Source organism: Taudactylus pleione, unplaced genomic scaffold, assembly GCF_031769625.1.
Source record: "Taudactylus pleione unplaced genomic scaffold, aTauple2 ptg000208l, whole genome shotgun sequence".
Classification (NCBI taxonomy): Eukaryota; Metazoa; Chordata; class Amphibia; order Anura; family Myobatrachidae; genus Taudactylus; species Taudactylus pleione.
The window spans coordinates 1,663,327-1,685,068 of NW_028284610.1; the positions used below are offsets into that span (position 1 = coordinate 1,663,327).

At 38.7% G+C, this 21,742-nt stretch overlaps 1 protein-coding gene across 1 annotated transcript in view; it reads right to left on the reverse strand.

Moving 5' to 3' along the window:
* The window catches only part of VPS41 (VPS41 subunit of HOPS complex), a 307,161-nt gene that overhangs the window by 163,017 nt on the left and 122,402 nt on the right, over window positions 1-21,742 (reverse strand). Inside the window, exons 6-7 of the mRNA XM_088478142.1 lie at window positions 18,684-18,746; window positions 14,996-15,061 (exon numbers count right to left, since the gene is read on the reverse strand). Of these exons, the coding sequence (XP_088334268.1) occupies window positions 14,996-15,061; window positions 18,684-18,746 (129 nt within the window). The remainder of the gene's footprint in view (window positions 1-14,995; window positions 15,062-18,683; window positions 18,747-21,742) is intronic.

The following is a 21,742-nucleotide window of genomic DNA, read 5'->3' on the forward strand; positions in this document are numbered from 1 at the left end:
AAGAACAGGGAAAAAAACCCAGGACGACTTATTGTAGCGGGAACAAATTCAGTTTTGTCGAACCTTTCCCATTATTTGGATCATCTCTTACAGCCCATGGTACAGAGGACTCTCCTATTTGAAGGATACAGTCTCCATTCTTAAAGAACTTACTGATATAGATTGGAAAACAGGATATTTATTAGTTACTGCGGACGTTACGTCCTTATATACGATTATTAGTCACCAACTAGGTATAGAAGCATTTAGATTCTTTCTAAATAAGGAAGATGTATCAGAAGACTGTAAGAATTTTATAGTGGAAGGCATTGAGATGATTCTTTATAATAACTTTTTTTGGTATGACAATACGTTCTATTTACAACTGGAGGGCACAGCCATGGGCACCAAGTTGGCACCGAGCTATGCCAATTTATTTATGACATGGTGGGAGGCACACTCTGTGTGGAGTGGACACCCATTCGGAGCCAGCCTGGTGACCTGGCGACGATATATAGACGACGTCTTTTTCATTTGGAGTGGAGATCAAGCGTCTTTGGATTCTTTCAGTATATATCTTAATAATAATGAATATAATATCAATCTAACTTTCAATAGCAGCCTAGAGAAGGTGGATTTCCTGGATCTCACAATATATGTTGATGGGGAACAATTAAAGACTATGAATTTTGTCAAATCTACCGACTGTAATTCATTCATTATAATTGGTTAAAGAGCATCCCCAGCAGCAAATTCCAACGTATAAGACATAACTGTACGGACATGGAGATGTATAAACAGCAATCAGAGACACTTAGAGGACATTTGTATCTAAAGGTTATAACGTTGAATTGGTTGATTTAGCAAGAAAAAAGGGTGAGGATCTGGATAGAAAGGAAGCTATTTTTAAAACTAAACCATATAAGACTACCAGAAAAATGGGGATTCCCTTTATAACCAAGTATAATAACCAATATAAAAGAGTTAGAAACCATTATTAGTAGGCATTGGAAAATCCTCACTAAAGATCCTTTGTTAGAAAAGCATATTGAGACACGACCTAGGTTTGTGTATAGAAAGGCTCGTAACATCAGGGATAATGTAGTAAGAAGTGCCATTAATACTCCAATGAATATGAATAACGTTAAATCAAAGGGTTTTTATAGGTGTGGTATGTGTAGTATACGTAAAGTTTGTAAAAGCAATGAGAGCAAAATTACTCATTATAAATCGACTCAAACGAATAGGTCATTTATTATAGATGATTTTATAACTTGTAATTCTAAATACTGTGTGTATTTATTGGAATGCTCTTGCGGGAGTCAATACGTGGGTAAAACCACTAGAACAATAAAGGAGAGACTCGCGAAGCATGTGAGAAATATCAAAAAGGGATTAGAAACACACAATGTTTCCCTTCACTTTAAAAACACACATGCATGTAAGATAACTGAGTTAGTCTCCTTTTGTGGTATTAAATTGATAAAACCCAACTGGAGAATGAATGATAGGGACATTAGGTTGGCTAAAGTTGAGATGCAAATGATATATACACTAAAAACATTGATACCTAGAGGCCTCAACGCCGATTTTGAAACCAAATGGTTTCTATGAATTTTTTATTTTATCTTATTCATTACTATTTTTATCTTATTTATTGCCTATTTTATTTTATTCATTGCTCCTTTTAATGGACTTCGCGTTCTGTTTATTGATTGATGTTTTAGCTTTCTATGTACTCATCATTACTGGGGACTGAGCGGCTACAATATGTAGTAACAGACCAATCCACAATGGCTGCTACCAAAACGCTAGAGGCCGATCATGAATCAATATAATGGACCTACCCAAAAAGGCCGCTTAGGATCACTAGAGGTCCAACGGATATTGGCGTTACATCATAACCGGAAACAGATGTCACATGATGCACGATGTGCGTTCCAGCGGCACACGTGACGGGAGACTGCCGCGAGCCACTTGGTATGCAGATCCAACCATGATGGGAGGAATCCTAACCACTATTTGTGGTATTCATTAAATCTGGACTGGAACACGGATGTGTAAACATTATTGTGTATTGTGTGCGGTTTGTTTTTTATGATGTAGTGATTACTTATGAGTGCAATGCCGTAAGGTATTTATTACTATAGATAGGTTTTTTTATAGTTTTTTTGTCATTAGGAGCCATGTTTTATTATGGGCTTGTTGTTCCATATCTTACTGTTTGCTTTGAACCCAGTCCTGCCCTTGTGGTATGGCTAGGGTATAAATATTATTCTATGGAGTGAACCCCTTACGCCCTGAGGAAGGACCCAGGAGGTCGGAAACGCGTTGGTGCTAGAAAGGGGAACACTACAGGATCTGGAGATTGCTTTTTATATTCCCATACCTTTTGGACCAGTCGTTTTTGCTACTCATTCCGGGTGAGATGCAATATTTGTGACTGAGAGTATACCTCTATATGGTGTAGTGTTGCTGTTTTAGGAGTAATACTCGATTGTTGCTTTTTGGATTATTTGTAATCCTTTTAAATTTGCCTTTTTGGAATAAAATACATGGAGAATATCTACTTGTTTGGTGAATTTTTCCTGTACTGAAGTCCAAAGAAACCTTTTGAGGAACGCCTATATTTCTTTTCAGGTGTGCGTGGTCCTAATAGGGCAGCCATCTATGTTGATATAACATGTTTGACTACAAGATTTTAAAAGATACCTTTCAAGGAACGTATCCCTTGTGTTTAGGTGAGCAGACAGGATTGTTTCCACCTATGCATGATAAAATATAGACTATGTGTGACTAATAGTCTCTTTCTTTATGGGGTTAGTGTAATTCAAGCCACATCTAGACGGGATCCCCACAAAAGGACAGTGCCATTGGAATCACTCCAATTTCTATTTCTGTATATTTGATGGTGTGGTGGTCCAGAATGTGAACTAGGCTGCAGTCCGGGAGCGCAGGAAACTCGAATAATTTCTGTTGTTTGGTTATGGGAGACTCAACCTGTAATAGTTTCCTGCACTTGTAACTAAACAGCTCAGTATAAAAAGATATACTGTAGTGAAAAACAAACACTAAAACATAGCATAATAAACATTCATAGAATCACTGATACGCATACACCATTATAAGGTTTAATGTTTATAGTCTTTTTTGATTCAGTATGGAAGCGAGGGTAAGCAATGGGAGTAGTGATCTTAGCTGCAAACATAGTCCATGACTGAAATGGACCAGACACTACTTGCCCTAACTTCCCCTACCTCTGTGTAGATCTTCCTTCCGACTGGCTGTAAGGGCCATTGGATATGGTAGCAGAAGACCCACCAGAGTGCCCCTGTTAACAATACAACACAGGACAGCGCCTTGTCTGGGCTTGTGATGTCACTAATTGGACCGTGGAGGACTGGCAACATGTGGCATGGTCCAATGAGTCACGGTTCCAGTAGTTTTGGGCTGATAGTAGGGTTTGGCTGTGGTGCAGACCCCATAAGGCCATGGACCCCAGTTGTCAACAAGGCACCGTGCAGGCTGGTGGTGGTTCCATAATAGAGTGGGGTGTGTTCATGTGGCATGGGTTGGGTCTGCTGGTCTGCCTGAACACATCATTGACCAGTAACCTCTACGTTGAATTACTTGATGACCATTTGCATTCCGTTTTATACAACCATGACAACGGAATATTCCAGCAAGATAATGCACTCTGTCATCTGTCCCAAATTGTGCAGAAATGGTTCGAGGAGCATTCTGGAGAGTTCTGATGAATGGTGTAGCCACCATGTTCACTCAACATGAATCCAATCAACAATTTATGGCACATGGTGGAGAGGTCCATTCGCAAACAAGATCCTGTACCTACAAATATCAGGAAGCTCAGGGAAGCTATCCAGATGGCATAGGTCAACATCTCTTCAGAGGTCTATTGCCCACTTGTGCAATCAATTCCATGATGAGTCGCTGCACTTGACCGGGATAGAGGGTGTTCTACACGATACTAGGCATCTATTCCATGACTTTTAGCACTTCAGTGTAAATAGGATTTCAGCTCTATGACATACAACCTAAATAGTTAAATAGCTTAACATAAGGCAATCTTTGTGAATGTTATCTGGAGATGAAAAATTAACACCCTTGAGTACAAAGAGGACTTGCCTTTAATCATGTGCCAAATAGGCAGTGAATGATCAATAAGAGACCCCAGATGTACATACAGGAGTTACAACTGCATCTACTTTCGGCTATGGGAGTAAGAAGTCTTGGTGAGGAAATCCTCACTAGCCAATGAGAGTGTAGTGAAAAAAATACATAAAGGTTTAAATGTACCAAATATCAGTAAAAAGACAGAAGTGGAAATGTCTGAGGGACCCCAGTGTGCGCACAACGGGAGTCCACAATTACCGAAGCGCGTTTCACTGGCAGGCTTGTTCACAGTCAGACTCCCACATTGTTTGAAAGAGGGGACACTTCTTTTAAATGAGTGTGGCCACAAGTGTGTGCCAAAATGTGCAAGATTGTGCCTTCTCCCATCTGCCATCTGTACTAATATTTCTCAGGTAGTCACAAGATAATAACCCTTAAGACATCACATCATTTTAAAAAGGGGACACTCCTCTTTCAAATAAAGGTCAACAAGAGTAACCCTGAGTATATGGGTGCCAGGATGGGGTAGATAAGAAGTATTTTCTCCTTCCAGGCATGTAAAAATGCATGCACTTTTTCACCTGGAAGGGGTGGGGTTTAATGACATCATCAAGTTCCCAGTGTGATGAGATCATCAATACTTGCTCCTTCCTGAGTCAAAGCAACAGTAACAATAAGGAGGGAACTTTTATTTAAATTTTCTCCCCATTTGAACCTTTGCAGTGTTTAGGATGCTGTTAATCTTCGAGCTCTCACAAAACATTCCTGTTTGCGAATATTCACAAAAATAGCTGAAAATTTGCAGAATATTAGAAAAAAAAGTATCAAAGAAAATTAAGACTAGACAATATACCGTAGTTGTATATCCGTAAGACTAAATGCAGAAAGTGGAAAGACATGTTGTCGTACATATACAGTAATGCAATCACCTATGACATAATGACATACGTGAGAAACTAAAATTAATAAATATTTGTTAATATTTTTATTTGCTGATACTCTGCTAATGTTTTGCTGTTGGTCTGCTACTTTTTTGTTAATTTTATGTATTTTAAAAAAATGTTGTTGTCATTTTTGCCTTCTTTGCTATTTCCACAATTGAGAGCTACAGTATTTAAGTATAGTGCATTGGTAGTGCCCATCTGAATACATGTATTGCTTTGAGAAAATATGCTATATAAACAATAATTCTTAGCACTTGATGTTGTCCTTAATGGAGCACACCATCTCACACCACTCTATTGAATGTGTGTCACACTAAGAGCAAGGTATGTAAGGACACATCTGTAAAAACCAGCTGCACCAGGAGACTGAATTGTAGAAAGATGAAAGTTAAATATTGCAAATTTCCAGCAGGAAAATAGAAAAACTGCATTGGAAACATCATGACATATCAAACAAATTATCTACCTAGTTCAACAACACTATTTGCAATTTCCGTAATCAAATAATAGCAGAAAAATGGGTTGAACCAAAGAGTTCAGTGATGGCACATTGCAATTGGACTCAGATGTAATGGGGATGCATTCGCTGTAGCAACAACTCAGTGTAATGAATTTGATTTTGGCAGATGCCAGGAGAACATTTCTTGCCTGAATGTATACTGCCAACTGTAAAGTTTACTGGAGGAGAAATAATGGAACTCATAAAGTTACAACAAATCCAATATAGTTAGTCCACTTTAATGCTACACACTACAGAGGTGGAGTCTATTGCAATGTTTTTTTTGTCAGGGATGGATTTCACAGCTAATACCACACAGTTTGTGAGTACCAGGCATGTCAGGCAGGTATGAACTGGTATAAAAGAGGCATACCGGGAGATCAGAAATGGAAGACTATCAAACAGGGCATCAAGTGAAAGAGTAGTGGACAAGTGAAAAGGGTAGTGGACAAGTGGAATAGCCTCCCATCAGAGGTGGTAGAGGCTAAGACAGTAGAGCAATTTAAACATGCATGGGATAGACATAAGGATATCCTTCAGAAGAAGTAAGGATCAAAAAGGGTTGAGGTAACAATATGTTTAAAAATGGGGCAGACTAGATGAGCCAAGTGGTTCTTATCTGCCATCAAATTCAAATTCTAAGTGAGTGCTAACACCAGGAAAAACAGTACCAGGTACAAGGAACTGAGAAGAACTGCAGCAACCCAGGCACCAGCAAGAGAAGAGGAACGGCGAGAAAAAGGCATGAGGAACAGGAACAAAACTCGAGGAACCAAAGTAGCTAGACTAACTGACGATAAAGATCCTGCACCCTACGAGCAGTAAGCAGGTTTAAATACATTGCTAAATGAATAAGGAAAAAGGCCACCAGTAACTGCAGTCATGTAACCGAGGACATAAAAGATGAAACACAGAGCACCAGACCTAGGTAAGGTCACCAGAAAGTACAGTGTGTGACACTTGCCACCTTATTTCCAGTGAACTAAAATCTTAATGCTACAGCATACAATGACATTTTAGGGAATTGTGTGCTTACAACGTCTGGTATACTCACAAATGACGGTGACTCTTGGAACAGCAGGCCTCTCTCCCCCATTCTATCTACTTCCTAGTGAAGTAGGAGGGAGGGGAGGCCAGGTAGGGCCATGCTGATGGGATTCACCCCCGCATCACTGCCTGCAAAGGCCACATGTGAGAAGAAAAAATGTAACATATTTAGGATGAATTGGAACGCAGAATTCGAGCCACGCATTATTACGCAACGTCAGTGTCCAGCCTCAGTAATGCTGTGGGTGAATGGATGCAAATTGCTGCAGCCATTTTACAAAATATAGTGGAAAGCATTCACAGAAGAGTGGAGGCTGTTATAGTAGTGGGGACCAGCTCCATAGCAATGCACATTGTTTTGGAATTATATGTTCAACAAGTACATATGGGTGGGATATTTGTGTGTCCATATACTTTTGGCCATTTAGTGTATGTCCACATAACATCCAATTAAGTTTAAATTAGTAAACAAGTTTATTTTAGATTACTGCAGAAAAAGCAGTACTGCATAACAATGGTTAAACAACGCTGGTTTATTTCTCTAACTGTCCACATTATACAATTTTTTTTCCCTCTCTTTTTGACCCACTAATGCTAGAGGGACAAGGAAAACCCAAACACACACACAACTGTTCATAATAATTACAGAAATAAAATGTATTTTGCTTGTAGCCTTAAACAGGTCAAGCTAAATCATCCCACTCAGTGCCATGTCATTTCAAAAGCATTTACACACTGACATTTCTAAGTTTGCAAAACACAGTGCATTTGTTCTCTGGCACTTTTGCATTGCTATGTATCACAGAATACCTCTTATTATTCTGAAAATAAAGCATTGGCCTCTATTAACAGGCCAGTAGAATAAAGGAACAAATGCTCTGTTTATAAGGCAACCTTGGCATTATAAAGATACTCATAGGAATCATCAAAAATTCTAGAAGAAACTGAAAACCTCATAGTGTAAGGTCAAGATGTAATGCATGTGCTTTAGCTATTAAAAACTAGAAAAAAACAACATTACATTATGGGTAAACATACAACTTTTCTCTTCATAAACTTCACATTATTACAAATTAAAGCAGTTAAACCTAAATTAAAAATAGTAAGTCTATGGACTTAACATTTTTAAGCGTTTCCTGACCATTTTTGGGAAGCATTTGATTTCATCCTGAATAGTGTAAAATCCCAGTGCTACTCTGCATCATGCCGAGTGCTCTAAATGAATTAGATATTTATCGATTATTCAGTTCGCTATTAGATATCACTTTAGCAATGAAGATTTATTTAATAATGGAAGCACTGTATTTTATGTATTATTTACAATACAGTTTAACATAATTCACTATTTTCCTGGAGCGGACTGGCCAGCATTGGGTCAAGCATCTCTAGGTGCGGGTCCTGGATATTTATTCTGTACCAAAGAAAAAGTAAATTCTGTTAAACTGTATAGTAAATAATAAATAAAAAAGTGCCTCCATTACTAAATAAATCTTCATAATAAAATTATATCTAAAAGTGAACCGAATAGTGGATAAAAAGCTAACAGTTCCCCCATTGGTGGATAAATATCTAATAGTCCCTCCAATATTGGATAAGTATCTAATAGTGCCCCCATAACTAGATAAAATATTAAAGTTCCTCCATTAGTGGATAAATATCTAATAGTGCCCCCATTTGTAGACAAGTGCCCCCATTAGTGGATAAATATCTAGTGCATACAAATACTGTATAATGTAAATATATAATAGTACTCCCAGTAGTGTAGTGCTCCCAGTAGTGGACAAATATCTAATAGTGTCTAATGTATACTGTAAATATGAGTGTTGATTGAAAAGTACTGAGACTGCCTCTGTTTTTCTAGGTAGACGTGGCAACGCTATGCTGGTTATTGTGAAGCTCACACATCGATGTGTCTGAACCTGCGGTTGGACTCCCGTAGTCTTCTTTGTTTGGTCACAGCGAGTGGAAGATCTTTGCCCCTTTTGTCATGGTGGATGAGGAAGAAGTTTCTCTGAGATTACGTCACAGATGTGTAATTGAATTTTGTGTTAAACTTATGCAGTGTGAGCAGAATCTGCCTACCGCAACACATAATAGGAAGATAAATTCACAATGCTAGCTGCCTGCGGCTAATTAAATCTGCCCCAAAGCAATACAAATCTTGGAAGTGAGATATATTTAAAGAGGGATATTAACCATTTTTAGACAAAAGAGGTGGTTTTGCAGTGATTAATCCTTAGTCACGCACACACAGCGCACAGGTTCAGGTAAAGCTGTATGTGACAGTCCCCATTGATGGACAAATATCTAAAAGAGTACCATTGAAAAATAAATATTTAGTAGTGCCACCATAAATGGATAAATATCTAAAAGTGCTCCCATTCATAAGTAAATCAGTGTGCCTCCATTGAATAATTAAATATATTCTAATCGCTCATATTTAAATTGTGTTCCATAATATTTTCTGTAGTTCAGTATTCCGATAAATACCTGTATTCTTTTCTTTTCTTGATTCAATGTAATCCATATGGATAAAATAAAATAAAAAACCCTCATACATGAAGCGGACTGATACAGAGGAACTCCCTAAGTAAAATGATTTAATGACCAGTAGGCCCACATACTTAAAAGGCAGTCAATAGTCAAAAAGGAACGGTCTTTCATCTGCAACTAGTGCATGGCATCAAGAGTATTTACCAAACTGATGAAGAACCGCTCAGGTTCGAAACGCATTAAGTGGAGTATGTGTTAACACTGACCGACGGCTGTGGAAACGCACCTGGTGGGACCATTTTGAAGGCTGCTGGGGTTCCTGGCTGCTTTATTGATGTACTATCTGGACCGCTGGTGATGAGCTATACCGCAAAGACAGTCGGCTGGTAGATATGCTTGCTTTCTTTTTGAAATTGTCTATATATTTTGATTGGCAGCCATTAGCACTGGTTTTGCCTATTACACTGACTAAAAATAATTTTAATTGGTACTGAACCACCAACCCAAGGCACCACTACTACATTTTTTTTATTACAATTATTTAATTGTTTTATTACATAATTATTTTTCTTATATTACTTCTTTATTGATCTGTCATAATCCAAATGGAAATTAAACTTTTCTTCTGTCTTTATTGGACTGGTTGAGGTCATGGAGAAGGGGAACACTGTTATTAAATTATTTTAGTACACAGAACAACATCTGTGATCTACATGTATGTACCAGTCAATCACTTACAGTTCTCTGCTGTTCAGCCACATTTTTATTGCAAGTAACTGAGACTGACTGTTACTTCTACTCAAACCACAGATGTTACCAATTAATTCATTTAAAATGAAATTATTTATTAATGGGAGTATGAGTCAGTCAATGTAAACTGTGACCACATATTTACAAAGCAATGTCCTAGATTTTCAATGACTAGACAGCAAACCATGCAGTTAGCCATAGTATAATAATGAAAACTTATCAGTGGTTTGGTGGTTAACATTAAATGTAAAGAAATCAGATATACAAGCCGCTCGTCAATTCAATCTGATGTTGAATAGCCCAGGTAGGGAGCTCCTGGAGCTATTCAATTCAGCGCGTTGTTAAGTCAGAGAATGCCGGTTCTCGCAAATTAACCTGGGTTTAACCAGCATGCTCTGACTAAAGTGGCGGCTACGTGGCTGTTAGCGCCGCTCTAAGCCGGCAAACAGCCGTGCGGCCTGCACCTTTGTCGCATTTCACCTCACATCCCCAGGGGGGTGCGAGAAGAAATCCTTTAGTCCGACCAAACATCGCGTTGAATTGAACAGCTTCGGGAGCTTCCTCCCGGGGCTATTCATCATCGCATTGAATTGAATCGTGGCCAATGTAAGCTACATCTACGGCTGAACTTTTAAATAATGTACAGCATTAAGCACCTTAAACATAAAAATGCCATTGAACAAGGTTATTGGATACTACTTATCTTGTGCCACATGTATGCAGCTGGCTAAAGCTGTATTTTACCATCTTCTCGCTTCATTTCTTAGTTTTAACATATTATTGTTTTGTTTTTTGGCAAGCCCTCTCAACGACCAACTATATACAATTTTTTAAGCACTTTATCAAAGCTAGGTATAAAGTATACATTTATCAAAGTTTTCAACCAGTTTTGAAGTGGCATGATTTACACTGGCAATGAAAATATCCTATTATATTTAATGTACAACCAATTTTACACAGAGCTTATACATGGATGACAAATGGCTGAACAGAAATCCTGAACTACACAAACAGAACAATACTGTATGAGCACATTTTATCACCTTTACTTGTAACACTACATTAGTAAAAATTCTAACACAATTAAATTCTTACACAATTAACACAGGGAAACTGAAATATAATGATGCAATGAACAAGAAGATGAAAAAGCTAAATGTAATAGTAATATAAAATAATTAAAGTGTAAATACTTCAATTTTATTAATTATATAGGTTTAATTTCACTTGTTCAGTACAACAAAGAAAAACTATTCTGCACAGTAGAAGTATTCAGTCATAGCTTCCAATGGAACAGTGGGCATGAATTAGAGGTGTACGTATGTGCATAGCAGCTGCTGTGGAAAAATACAATAATGCCTGCAAGATAGGATCAACATTGTGACCATTGGTAACAATATTTGCAGCATCGGCCATCCAAGTAAGCTCACTTGCGATGCTCCGGTTTTCTGGAAACGCAGGCAGCGCTACCCCGTCCCCAAACGCCCACAGCATTTCAATCTTGCTGCGGGCTTGGGGGCACTGTGTGTGACCACGCAGGATCTGTTCTGCACATGCACAGATCAGGTCAGTTCACCCACCATCAGAGATGTGCGCACCATTGGGATTGTGTACATCTCTGAATCATGATCAGTGTCTCAAATATACAAGGAAGACAGTTTAGTTTTATCTGGAATTAATGTTTAAACAAAATCTCTCATTTTATAGAGCTGTTTTTACTGAATTAAAAAATGGTGTATTTATGTTTTCTGGCCACAATGTTATGTATCTATTAACATAATGTTTAGAGGGAAAGTGTCATTTTGGAATAGGGAAAGTAGAGGAGTGCAACTCATCAGCACAGGGCAGGAGCATTGTCCACTTTCTGGCAACTTCAGGACTTAGGCCCTGATTCAGAGCCGGACGCTCTGACAGAGTGCTTGCTCTGAATCAGGGCCGTCCCTCCTACTTTTTGGAGCGGCCTCCTGGCCGCTCGCATAGCTGTGGGTGACCACCCACAGCTATAGCGAGCGGCCAAAATGATGGTCGCGATGGTCAAGACTAAGGCTTGTGGGGACCTTGGGGCAATTAAGATGTGGGCCCCCTACAATAAAATTGACACCCTAAGTCCCATTCCCCCCCCAATATGCGCCACAGTGCCCCTACATATAGAATACAGCGACCTGCCCAGTGGACCTGAGTAGCCACCTACTGGACCAGTGTTCAACTTCTGTGTGAACAGTGAGTGCACACAGCACAGAGCAACTCCCAAGTCCCCTCATCTGTGATCTGTCACGCAACGCTGATGAGGGGACTATGGAGCTGCTCAGCGCTGTGTACACTCATTGTGCGTGCATGCAGAACATCAGCGGCATCCCCCGTCTGGGATCAGGTGTGTGGGGGCCCCCTGTCGCCCCCTCTTAATCTGGCCCTGTACATCACCAACATCCACTGTGGATGTGTTTATTTTTTGTTTTCTTGCTGCTTGTGATAAAAGGGCAAAATTGCATTGCACTTTGCTTTTAATCAGAGATCCAGTGCATGGTATTTTGTACAGCATAACAATACATCCATTTACAGTTGTGTACTCACTCGTCTTTGCTGTAGTCGCGTTAAACAGCCACTCTCGACGCACCTGGTCCAGTGAGACTCTTCTAGTGCCAGGCATCTTTAATGGTGAAAATGTGTCTAATTCACAATGCAGATGTGACTAGGACACACCACCAGGAGAATGTTCTGATTAATTTGATATGTGACACTTGTATATCTGTGTGCGGGTGAGTCTCGCAATCAGCATGTGAAGTGCTACAATGCAACGGCCGCAGCTGTTTTCCATGTAAAGTTCCATTTACAGACCCAGTCGCACACAGATATACAAGTGTCACATATAAAATTAATTAGCAGAGTCTTCTGGTGCACCCTAGTCGCATTTTCGCCAAAAAACACGCTAGCAGAGTTGCCTGGGACCATATGGCTCACTCATACCAGGCTAGGTGAGCAAGGACACATCTGTATGTATTTATGAAAAAACATTTCACATTCTTGAAGCAACTTACATTTTCCGTGGTGTGTTTTCATATTCTACAGGCATCTAAGGGCTCAATCCAATTAGGAGGGAGTTTGTTTCATGAAACTCGCATACATCGCACGAATGTGCACTCCCAACAACCGTGAGATCCCATTAGAAATGCCAATTCGTGGTAGTCATGGCGAGGTTGCGTGACTTTTGTACAAAATGCAACCTCAGAGAAGTGCATAAAAAAGTGGCGAAAGCACAGTGGACCCCAAAAAAGTGACAACTGAGACAGCAGGACCATATAGAAGGCTGTAGTTGGCTATAAGGAAAGTACTGGAGGTTCTTAAAAATTGTCAAATGGCTGATTTTTGCACTTTTTATTAATGGTTGAAAAATTATAAGGAACAAGTGTTTTTCAGCAAATTAAGTCTTTTCAGCATTTTAAGGTAGAGAAAAAAGTCTGCAGAGTAATTTGTCAGTGATTTTATTGGCAAAAAGTTGGAATAGACACTTTTACCTCTCATCTGCAAGTTCAAAAATCCTGTCAATACAACACCCCCCACATACCTGTCCCACATAATTTAACCAATTATTGAGCTTTTTAAAGAAATTCACATGAAAACTGACTTTAGTAGACAAATTATGCTACTTAAACCCCTCCAAGTGCATGATTATTCATTGGGAGGGTTGTACCAGAGGTTCTGCATTGTGTCCTAATATTTTTAGCTTAATATAAAGATTTTCCCTACCTTTTCACCTGCTCAGGGAGTTGGACACAGTAAAACCACAAATTTCCACTTAAAAAGCAATACGAGATTGGAATTGGATTGCAAATGTAATTGGCAGTGTAAGTTTGCCGTGGGAATGGCTCGCAGGACCCAACTCGCACCTACAGTAATTGAATTAGCCCCCTGTATTTGTTATCGGATATGTAGGATTCTCAATACATCTATACAATGCCTTTCCTTACAGGGAAATAATTGTTTATGATTCCAATCAAATACTTTATAAGTCATGCTGGGATCCATTCCCTCAAATAATTTCAAACTATATTGAAAATGTCTCCTATAGACGCTTCCGATATGCCCAGATACATCATTCTCTAACAACGCTGAAAGTCCCATGTTCTGAGAGAGACATTGAGGTTGATGTATTAAGCAGTGAAAAGAGTGAGATGGACCAGTAGAGAAATTGCCCGTAGCGACCAATCAGCTTTGAGGAAGCATTTAGAAAGTACATTCTCTAAAATAATAGGTAGAAGTTGATTGGTTGTTATAGGCAATTTCTCCACTGGTCCACTTCTTCACTTGTTTCATTGCTTGATACATCAACCCCATTGTTACCATGACCCCAAGCTGAGAGAAAACCCTGGGCACAGGAACAGTGGGCTTGATTCAATTCAGCGCGATTCTGAATAGCCCCGGGAAGGAGCTCCCAGAGCTATTTAATTCAGCGCGCTGTTTGGTCTGACTAAAGGATTTTTCCTCCCACCCTCCTGAGGGTGCGAGAAGAAATCTGACAAAAGTGCCGACCACTAGGCTGTTTTCCGGTTTAGCGCAGCGCTATCAGCCACGCGACCATCACTTTAGTCTGAGAATGCCAGTTCTCGCGACTAAACACCCAGGTTAAGTCGCGATAATCTGCATTCTCTAACTTCACTGGCAACTGTCGGACCAAGCAGCTCGCTGAATTGAATAGCTCCGGGAGCTCTCTCCCAGGGCTATTCAGCATCGCGCTGATTTCAATCGAGCCCTATGAATTTATTTATAATAATAGATCTCTTAACAATAGGTCTCATACTATTTGGAATAGTAGAAAATAAACACCAACCTCCTTAGAACTCGCTATACAGTTCTAATGAGGTAGCCCAGACTCCAGCTCTGTTACTTAAACAAAGCAAATTCAAATAAGCATAATTCTTGTCATTCCTAATCCAACTGAATACTTATTTTACCCCTTTATCTCAAATTTATTAGTTGGGGAGTTTATACAGTATTTTAGTTCCGGGTGAAGTTCGTGTTAATGTATAAATTTATATAATGTTTAAAGCTCTGGCTTTCGGTATACAGTACTATTCAACACTGGGATGATTACTTAAATATGGTGAATATACTATCTGCATAGAATTGTTTTCTTGATGAACACTTAACTTACCTTGTTTCCTCCGGTCACAAACTGCTTACAGTTAGACTTTGCAAATTGAGGATGAACAGCAACAATCTAGAGATACAAAGATAACAGATTTGTGAAAATATCAAACATTATAGCATGGATGTATTGTATAAATTGTGAGTAGCACTAGCAATGCAGACTAGTGGTTACAAATGGTGCCTAACATGGCACATCCTATCTTTTTAGGTAATATGTGGTTGTACTTTCCACTATGGTAAAGTTTGTCATAAAGCTACAGCTTCTTATACAGTAGTCTCACACAGTAACTCCTAATATTTGTGTAATTTATTAGGTTCTGGTATGTTTCCAAATTAATAATGCAGTGAATTAGAAATTCCCAACACCTCGCAGCCACCAACAAATTTTCCTCACACCCAACAGAGGTGCTTAGGAAAATTAGCAATGTTAGGCTACCATAATTCTTGCTGATAAACATCACGGAGGCACTTTGCCAAGAACAGAATTCCCCTTAATAAAGATATATGAAGTCACCACATAGATGTTTTACCAGTGTGGCTTCATCACTTTGCATGGTTATTAAAATTTACATATACAACATATCATAGCAAAATATTTACAAACTATAGATTATTATGGCAAAATAAAAATGACCCCTAAAGCCAAAAGGTTGGATCCCCAGCTGTTGTATTTCCCAAATAGCTTTATAGACACTGGTCATCTATTAGCATTATAGCTAATCATATAGCTTGAGCAAGTTAATTTACAAACTTTGGGAGAACACGAGTCCACACCAGGAAATAAATATCTGAATGATGGTATATATTTTGTACATCAGTGTCCAGGAGACAGACAAAGAGAATCTGACTTAGAATCTAGCTCTAGTAGACACTGCTATATTATTGTACTGCTGCATGTTTGTGTAATCTGTACCTGTGTGAGAAAGGAGCGCCACCTTTAATATATATGCACCAATTTATTTATTTAGTGGTATACATTACACAAAGTCTACTTTCTGCATGCGTATAATAATGTATACACACAATTTTGCTGTGAACATTTTCTTTCAGCAATATTTGCACAATTTACCTCTTAAACTATACACCGGGACCTCTATGTCACTAGTACTTAGTGAAACATGCATTTTAATTAGTACATTTGAAACGTTTTAATTTAATTTTGCCTAAATTTATGTACTGAACATTTTACTAATTTAACGGTCAGTGTGATGCTATTGAGAACCTAATGGTTGTCTCTTCTATGAGTTACATATTGTGAGTACCGCAGAAAATCATGCATCGCCTCTATTCAATTCTTAGCAACAGAAAAAGATATCAATGCCACTGAAATGAGTATCGAGTAATTCTTTATTTATGGAGCAGCATTATGTTTTATTACAGATTTAAGAGCGGAAATAAAGCAGAAAGGGCAGCATAATAACTAATGATTTTCTCTGCTTATATCAGGTTGTGGTTTTACATGCAGGGGTGTTTACATCATTGTAAATCAAAACCTAGTGAACTTGAAAGTTATGCTAGAAATGATATACAAATTAATGAACAGAGCCTGTAAAATTGTGTTACGTATATAAACTGACAGCAGACAAGAACTACAAGGCCTGCTTCACCTTAAAAACCTCATAACATGTTATATTTTATCTCTACTTACAGCCAATACAAATGGAAAATACAATATAATCTTGCAGGATTTCATGTATTAAACAAATGTATGGCACATAGCGCATACTAACTTGTTAGTGGCACAGTGATTAATATTGTTACCTCACTGTTAACTACTCTACTTTCGGGGGAAAGGAGAAATTTAATTTCAGCTTCATGCTACTGATGTCATTCATATAAGCAGCCACATATTCATAGGGAGGACACATATGGTTGGCAGTAACACTATTTTGCAGAGCTGGTGCCTTGGGCTTGGTTCTAAGCCAAGATGCAGTGTACTGTGTGGGGTTTGCAGGTCTTACTCATAGATTTCCTCAAGGTGTTTTGGTTTCCTTCCACTGTCCAAAGACTAATGGATTTACTTCTGACTACAGTAACTTAGCACTGAGGTGTGGTAGGGGAAATTAAACTGCTAACCTAAACTCAGGCAGGGACTTACGTGCCTGAATCCTTATTGTAACGCATTCCAGAGTATATTGCTGCTATATAAGTAAAATTATCACCACGTCTATTTACATATTATTGTAGATGTTTCATACTCATTAAACTTTACTTTCATTTATTAATATACATTTTTGTCTTTCTTCAGAACCATTAAAAAAACATAATTTAGAAAAAAAAAATTATAACTCTGGTTGATGATTGTCACTTTGTGTTAGTCTCACATATTGTACTTCCCCTCTAGGGGGGCTGTATTTGTCGGCAGCCATGGAAACCTGATTTACTACTGCGGGGGTCTGTACGTCATGGAAGCAGGAAGCTGGGACGCCCATTGATTTTACGCCAACTGTCATCATTAGTATTGGCACTTGCACCAGCCCCATGCTAAGTGCAAGAGATCGGCCAGAAACAGATATCCCTTTCCCCGTACTTCTAATTGCACGCCAACAACAATCCCATAAGACACCGACAAGTCAGGGCAGTTCATTCCCAACATCACGGAATGACAGATCCAGCCAAGTTCTGTTCAACTCAGAATAGGATGTACATATGCAACATTATGTAAATTCGCATTTGACCATGTGCTGTGTCCATGCACAGAGTTCTGTCTAACTCAGAATTAGCCTCTACATCGTTACATGTATACTAATTATTGCACACAGTGGCGTCACTAGGGAGATATAGACTGCACCGGGTATCACCCTCCGAGGGTCCGGCACATGTGACCAGGAGCCGGGCATTGCACTGTGATGTTATTGTGCAGCATCCAGGTTCCCGGTCACTGAGGAGGAGCCGACAGTACAGGGAGAGACTAATGCTGGCCATACACGGTAAGATTTTCTGTCCAACCATCCAACTAGTTGATTGGTTGGAATGAAAATCTGGTAAAGTATGAAAGCAAATGACAATCAGCAATTTGCTCCCAAACGCAGGAAAATGGCCAAAAACTGTTGTTTGAACAAATTGTTTAGAGCAAACATTTAACAAACTCGTCTGAATGACCATTTTCATCTGTTTTCTGGCATTTAGGAGCAAATTGCTGATCATCACTTACTCCCATATGTTACCAGTTTTTCATTCCAACCAACCAACTAGTTGGATGGTTGGACAGAAAATCTTACCGTGTATGGCCAGCATTAGAGAGCAGCCCAACATCTCCAGAGTGATGAAAAAGGGGGAGGTGTCATGATGCCACACCCCATTTTGGCCGTGTCCTCAGAGGGTCTATTTGTTGTACTGTGTCACCAATTCCTGTGACACCACTGATTGAACATAAGAATATAGTTTTAAATATGGTTACATATTTATGGTCATCGCACCACAACACAAAATATATTTACTACATAGTTTATGCAATACAGTACATGACTTGGGCACAAGTTTTCCATTGCTCAGTCGCCACTGTATATTATGTCCTATGAATTTACATATTGCATATGTATCATGTACGGAGATAACAAAAGGAAAAACGTCTGTCTGTAACTATACTTCGAAAGTTTGCAAACAAATTATATGAAGTGTGGCGGATAGTATGAGGGAAAATAGCCTAGAATACAATCTCAAAATGTAAAATAGAAAACTGATGCTCCCACCTTTATTGGGCAATCAAATATTTCATGTAATCCTTCTCTTGAGTAAAGTCCAAACACCTGTACCTGTAAAATAGATTATATAGTACATAACTTTAAAATTTATTTTAGACAAAAATGCATAATAATAACATAAGAATGAATAATAATCTTAATCATTATAATCTGTTTGGACAGTAAAACTTTGTGAAACTTGTCAATTTGTTAATATACTAGGTTCTCAAGCTGCTGTAAGTATACATCCCATATGTCAGATAGATTCAATGGGTAATTCAAAGTAATACATTACACCCAAAATATAATTTAGGGACTTAGTTGCATCCAATTTTGGGTCTATTTGATAAATATCTTTCAGGCCTATTTAACTGCACAGGAAGCCAAGTATTAATCTTCAAAGTGCAATTAAAGAAAAAGTAAATTAAAAAAAGTTTAAAAAAACATTAACAATACAATTTTTTTATTTTTTTATTGCACCTGCTATTGCCATCTTGTAATAGCGATACTACAGAAAGACAGTAGGCAGTACAGGTACCCCCACTGTTCTTGGAAAATATGCAATAATTAGCTTCTCTGGAGTACCAATGCGATGGTCATTGATAAGGGAGAAGCCCTCTATCCCCTCAAACACATCCTAATTTAGGGCTCTTCACTAATTGATAAATTGACACCAAGATGAGTTAAAAAAAAGAATAAAACATATGCAAAGCTAAATTAGCAGGAATTATTTTTATAACATTTACTGTTAATGCACAAGCAGTGTCTTGGCATACTGATGTGCCCTCATACACCTACCATTTTCGGACCATATGGCACAAGATGCTTGGCACAATTCCTGTGCTATTAACTTTTTCCTCAATTTTGCATTTTAGTTCACATATCCAATTGCGGGCGTGAAAATTAAAAAACCCAGTGGCGCAGGGTTTTTCCTACAGCCACGGGGTTTGGTGACTAAAAATGGGACACAGTGATTTCTATAGAAATCACTGAGTATTTTTTCTCACTCCTCCAGAGCAAGTCTGACTTTTCCTAAAATCATTAATTTTAGGAAAAATCATCGGGACTTGCTCTGGGTCCCTGGCAGCACCCCTCTGAGGACTTTTCCAAGTAGCTTAATTAGTCCTTAATTACTCACCTTCAGAAGCAGTGTCTTCTGCATCCAGCGTAGGGAGCCGGCCCTTTTGCAGCAGGGTGAGTATGTGAGTGTTTGTAAGTGTGTATGAGTGTGTGAGTGAGTGAGTGACCCCCCCCATCTCTTTGTGAGTGTATACACCCCCCTGTAATGGGAGCTGGGAGAACAGCATCTTCAAAGTATGGTCTTCTAATTGTGTCCAGACCACTACTCCACTTTATATAGCACATTTAGATCTGGGCATATTTTCCAAACCATCTTTTGCTTGTCTTCAGCGTTTAACAATCTCTTAAGCTCTTTTAATGACCATCAGCTTAAAACTGACAGCGTAACTATTATGCCGTTTTGGTGCAATCTTTGCTAGTCAGTTGTTAATGTGACTAGCGACTGTGTAACTACCATAGGTGTAGCTACTATGGGGTCCACAGCTAAGAGGAGTGATCTTATTTGTCTCTCCCATGTTTCTTTGTGAGTTTCCCTGCCACTGGGCAGTACATGGTTCCCTTACAAATTTAGCTATGGGGCCCACAAATGACTAGTTACACATCTCACCGGTTTTGAGCAATCTGACATGTCTCTAAACTGTGAAAACATTTTGGTGATATTCAAATTGGTTTACAAAAACATTTAAAAAAAAAAAAAGTTAAAGATTCCCCTAAAACAAGCCTAATCAATATGATATGCATATTACCCAGTGTCTGATCAGAGGAAGCTAAAGGCCCCCATACATGGTGCGGTTTGCAAACGATCCAATCCCGTTTGTGATTTCCCTTGAATTCCTGAACTCTCCCTATCAAACGATATTGTGCCCACACACAGAACGATTGTACAAACGACCAAATGATATAGATGGGTCATAAACGACTGCAGATCGTATACAATATATCGTTTGTAGAAAAAAACCTCACGATGCTGGAATTTAAATAATGGGAGGGAAAGTGATAACATATCGTCCATCGCATCGTTCATCATGCACACACACGAAACGATGTGTGCCAAATCGTGAAAGATAGGTCGATATCTTTCTGCAGGTTCAATTGATCAGCACCGACAATGTACGACTGCGGGGGCCCGCATCAACATCGAGATCATCCCCACACACAGCACTTTTTACACGATTGAACGTTCCAATCGATTGAAAAACGGCCAAACCGTGTAAAGAAAATTGCACCGTGTATGGGGGTCTTTACTGTATGTATTCATTCTATCAGCAACATTCTAAATACTAGCCTTTATTTCTTCACAGATCAAAATACACTATTACATGTATTTACTGTTTGGACAAAGATACACTTCAGTTAGGGAACTATTGTCCAAGGCAACAATAAATTGTTTCTCAGTTTTTTTAATATATAAGTGTTCAAGGTCTCTGCCATCAAAATGAATGGAAAGTAAAAACCTTCATTCATTTTAACAGCAATAACCTGACATTAAGTCCTATTTTTGAGGGGTTTTGTTTGCTGGCTGATTATGGCAACCTTCTGAGTTATGTCACTTTCAGTAATCGTTTTAATGAAAAAAAACAACTTCAAAGCAACTGGACATTTTGCTTTTGGAAAGAAAACAAACAAGGACGTATGTGCCATGTTAGCACAGGCTGTGAAAAGTGAGCTGCATAGAGGAGGGGTGTGTAATGCAGTGCTGCAGCATTCAGCATTTATATTCTGTTACAATGCAGGACCACTTATTTCAAGTAAATGCCTAAAGTTATGAAGGATTTATGAAGCATTGTCCAAGCTTATACAGTACTTCTAAAAATAGGTTTGTACTGAGTCCTGAAAATGTGGTGCACTTATTCTGTGACTACACCTGGTAATATACCGATTCTCGTTTAAAAAGAAACTATAGAAGTAGATGAAGCAAAAAGGAAGTTGAGAAATAATAGTTGTACAGTAGATCTTTCAGATGTGTCATTTTCTATGCTAAATAAGAA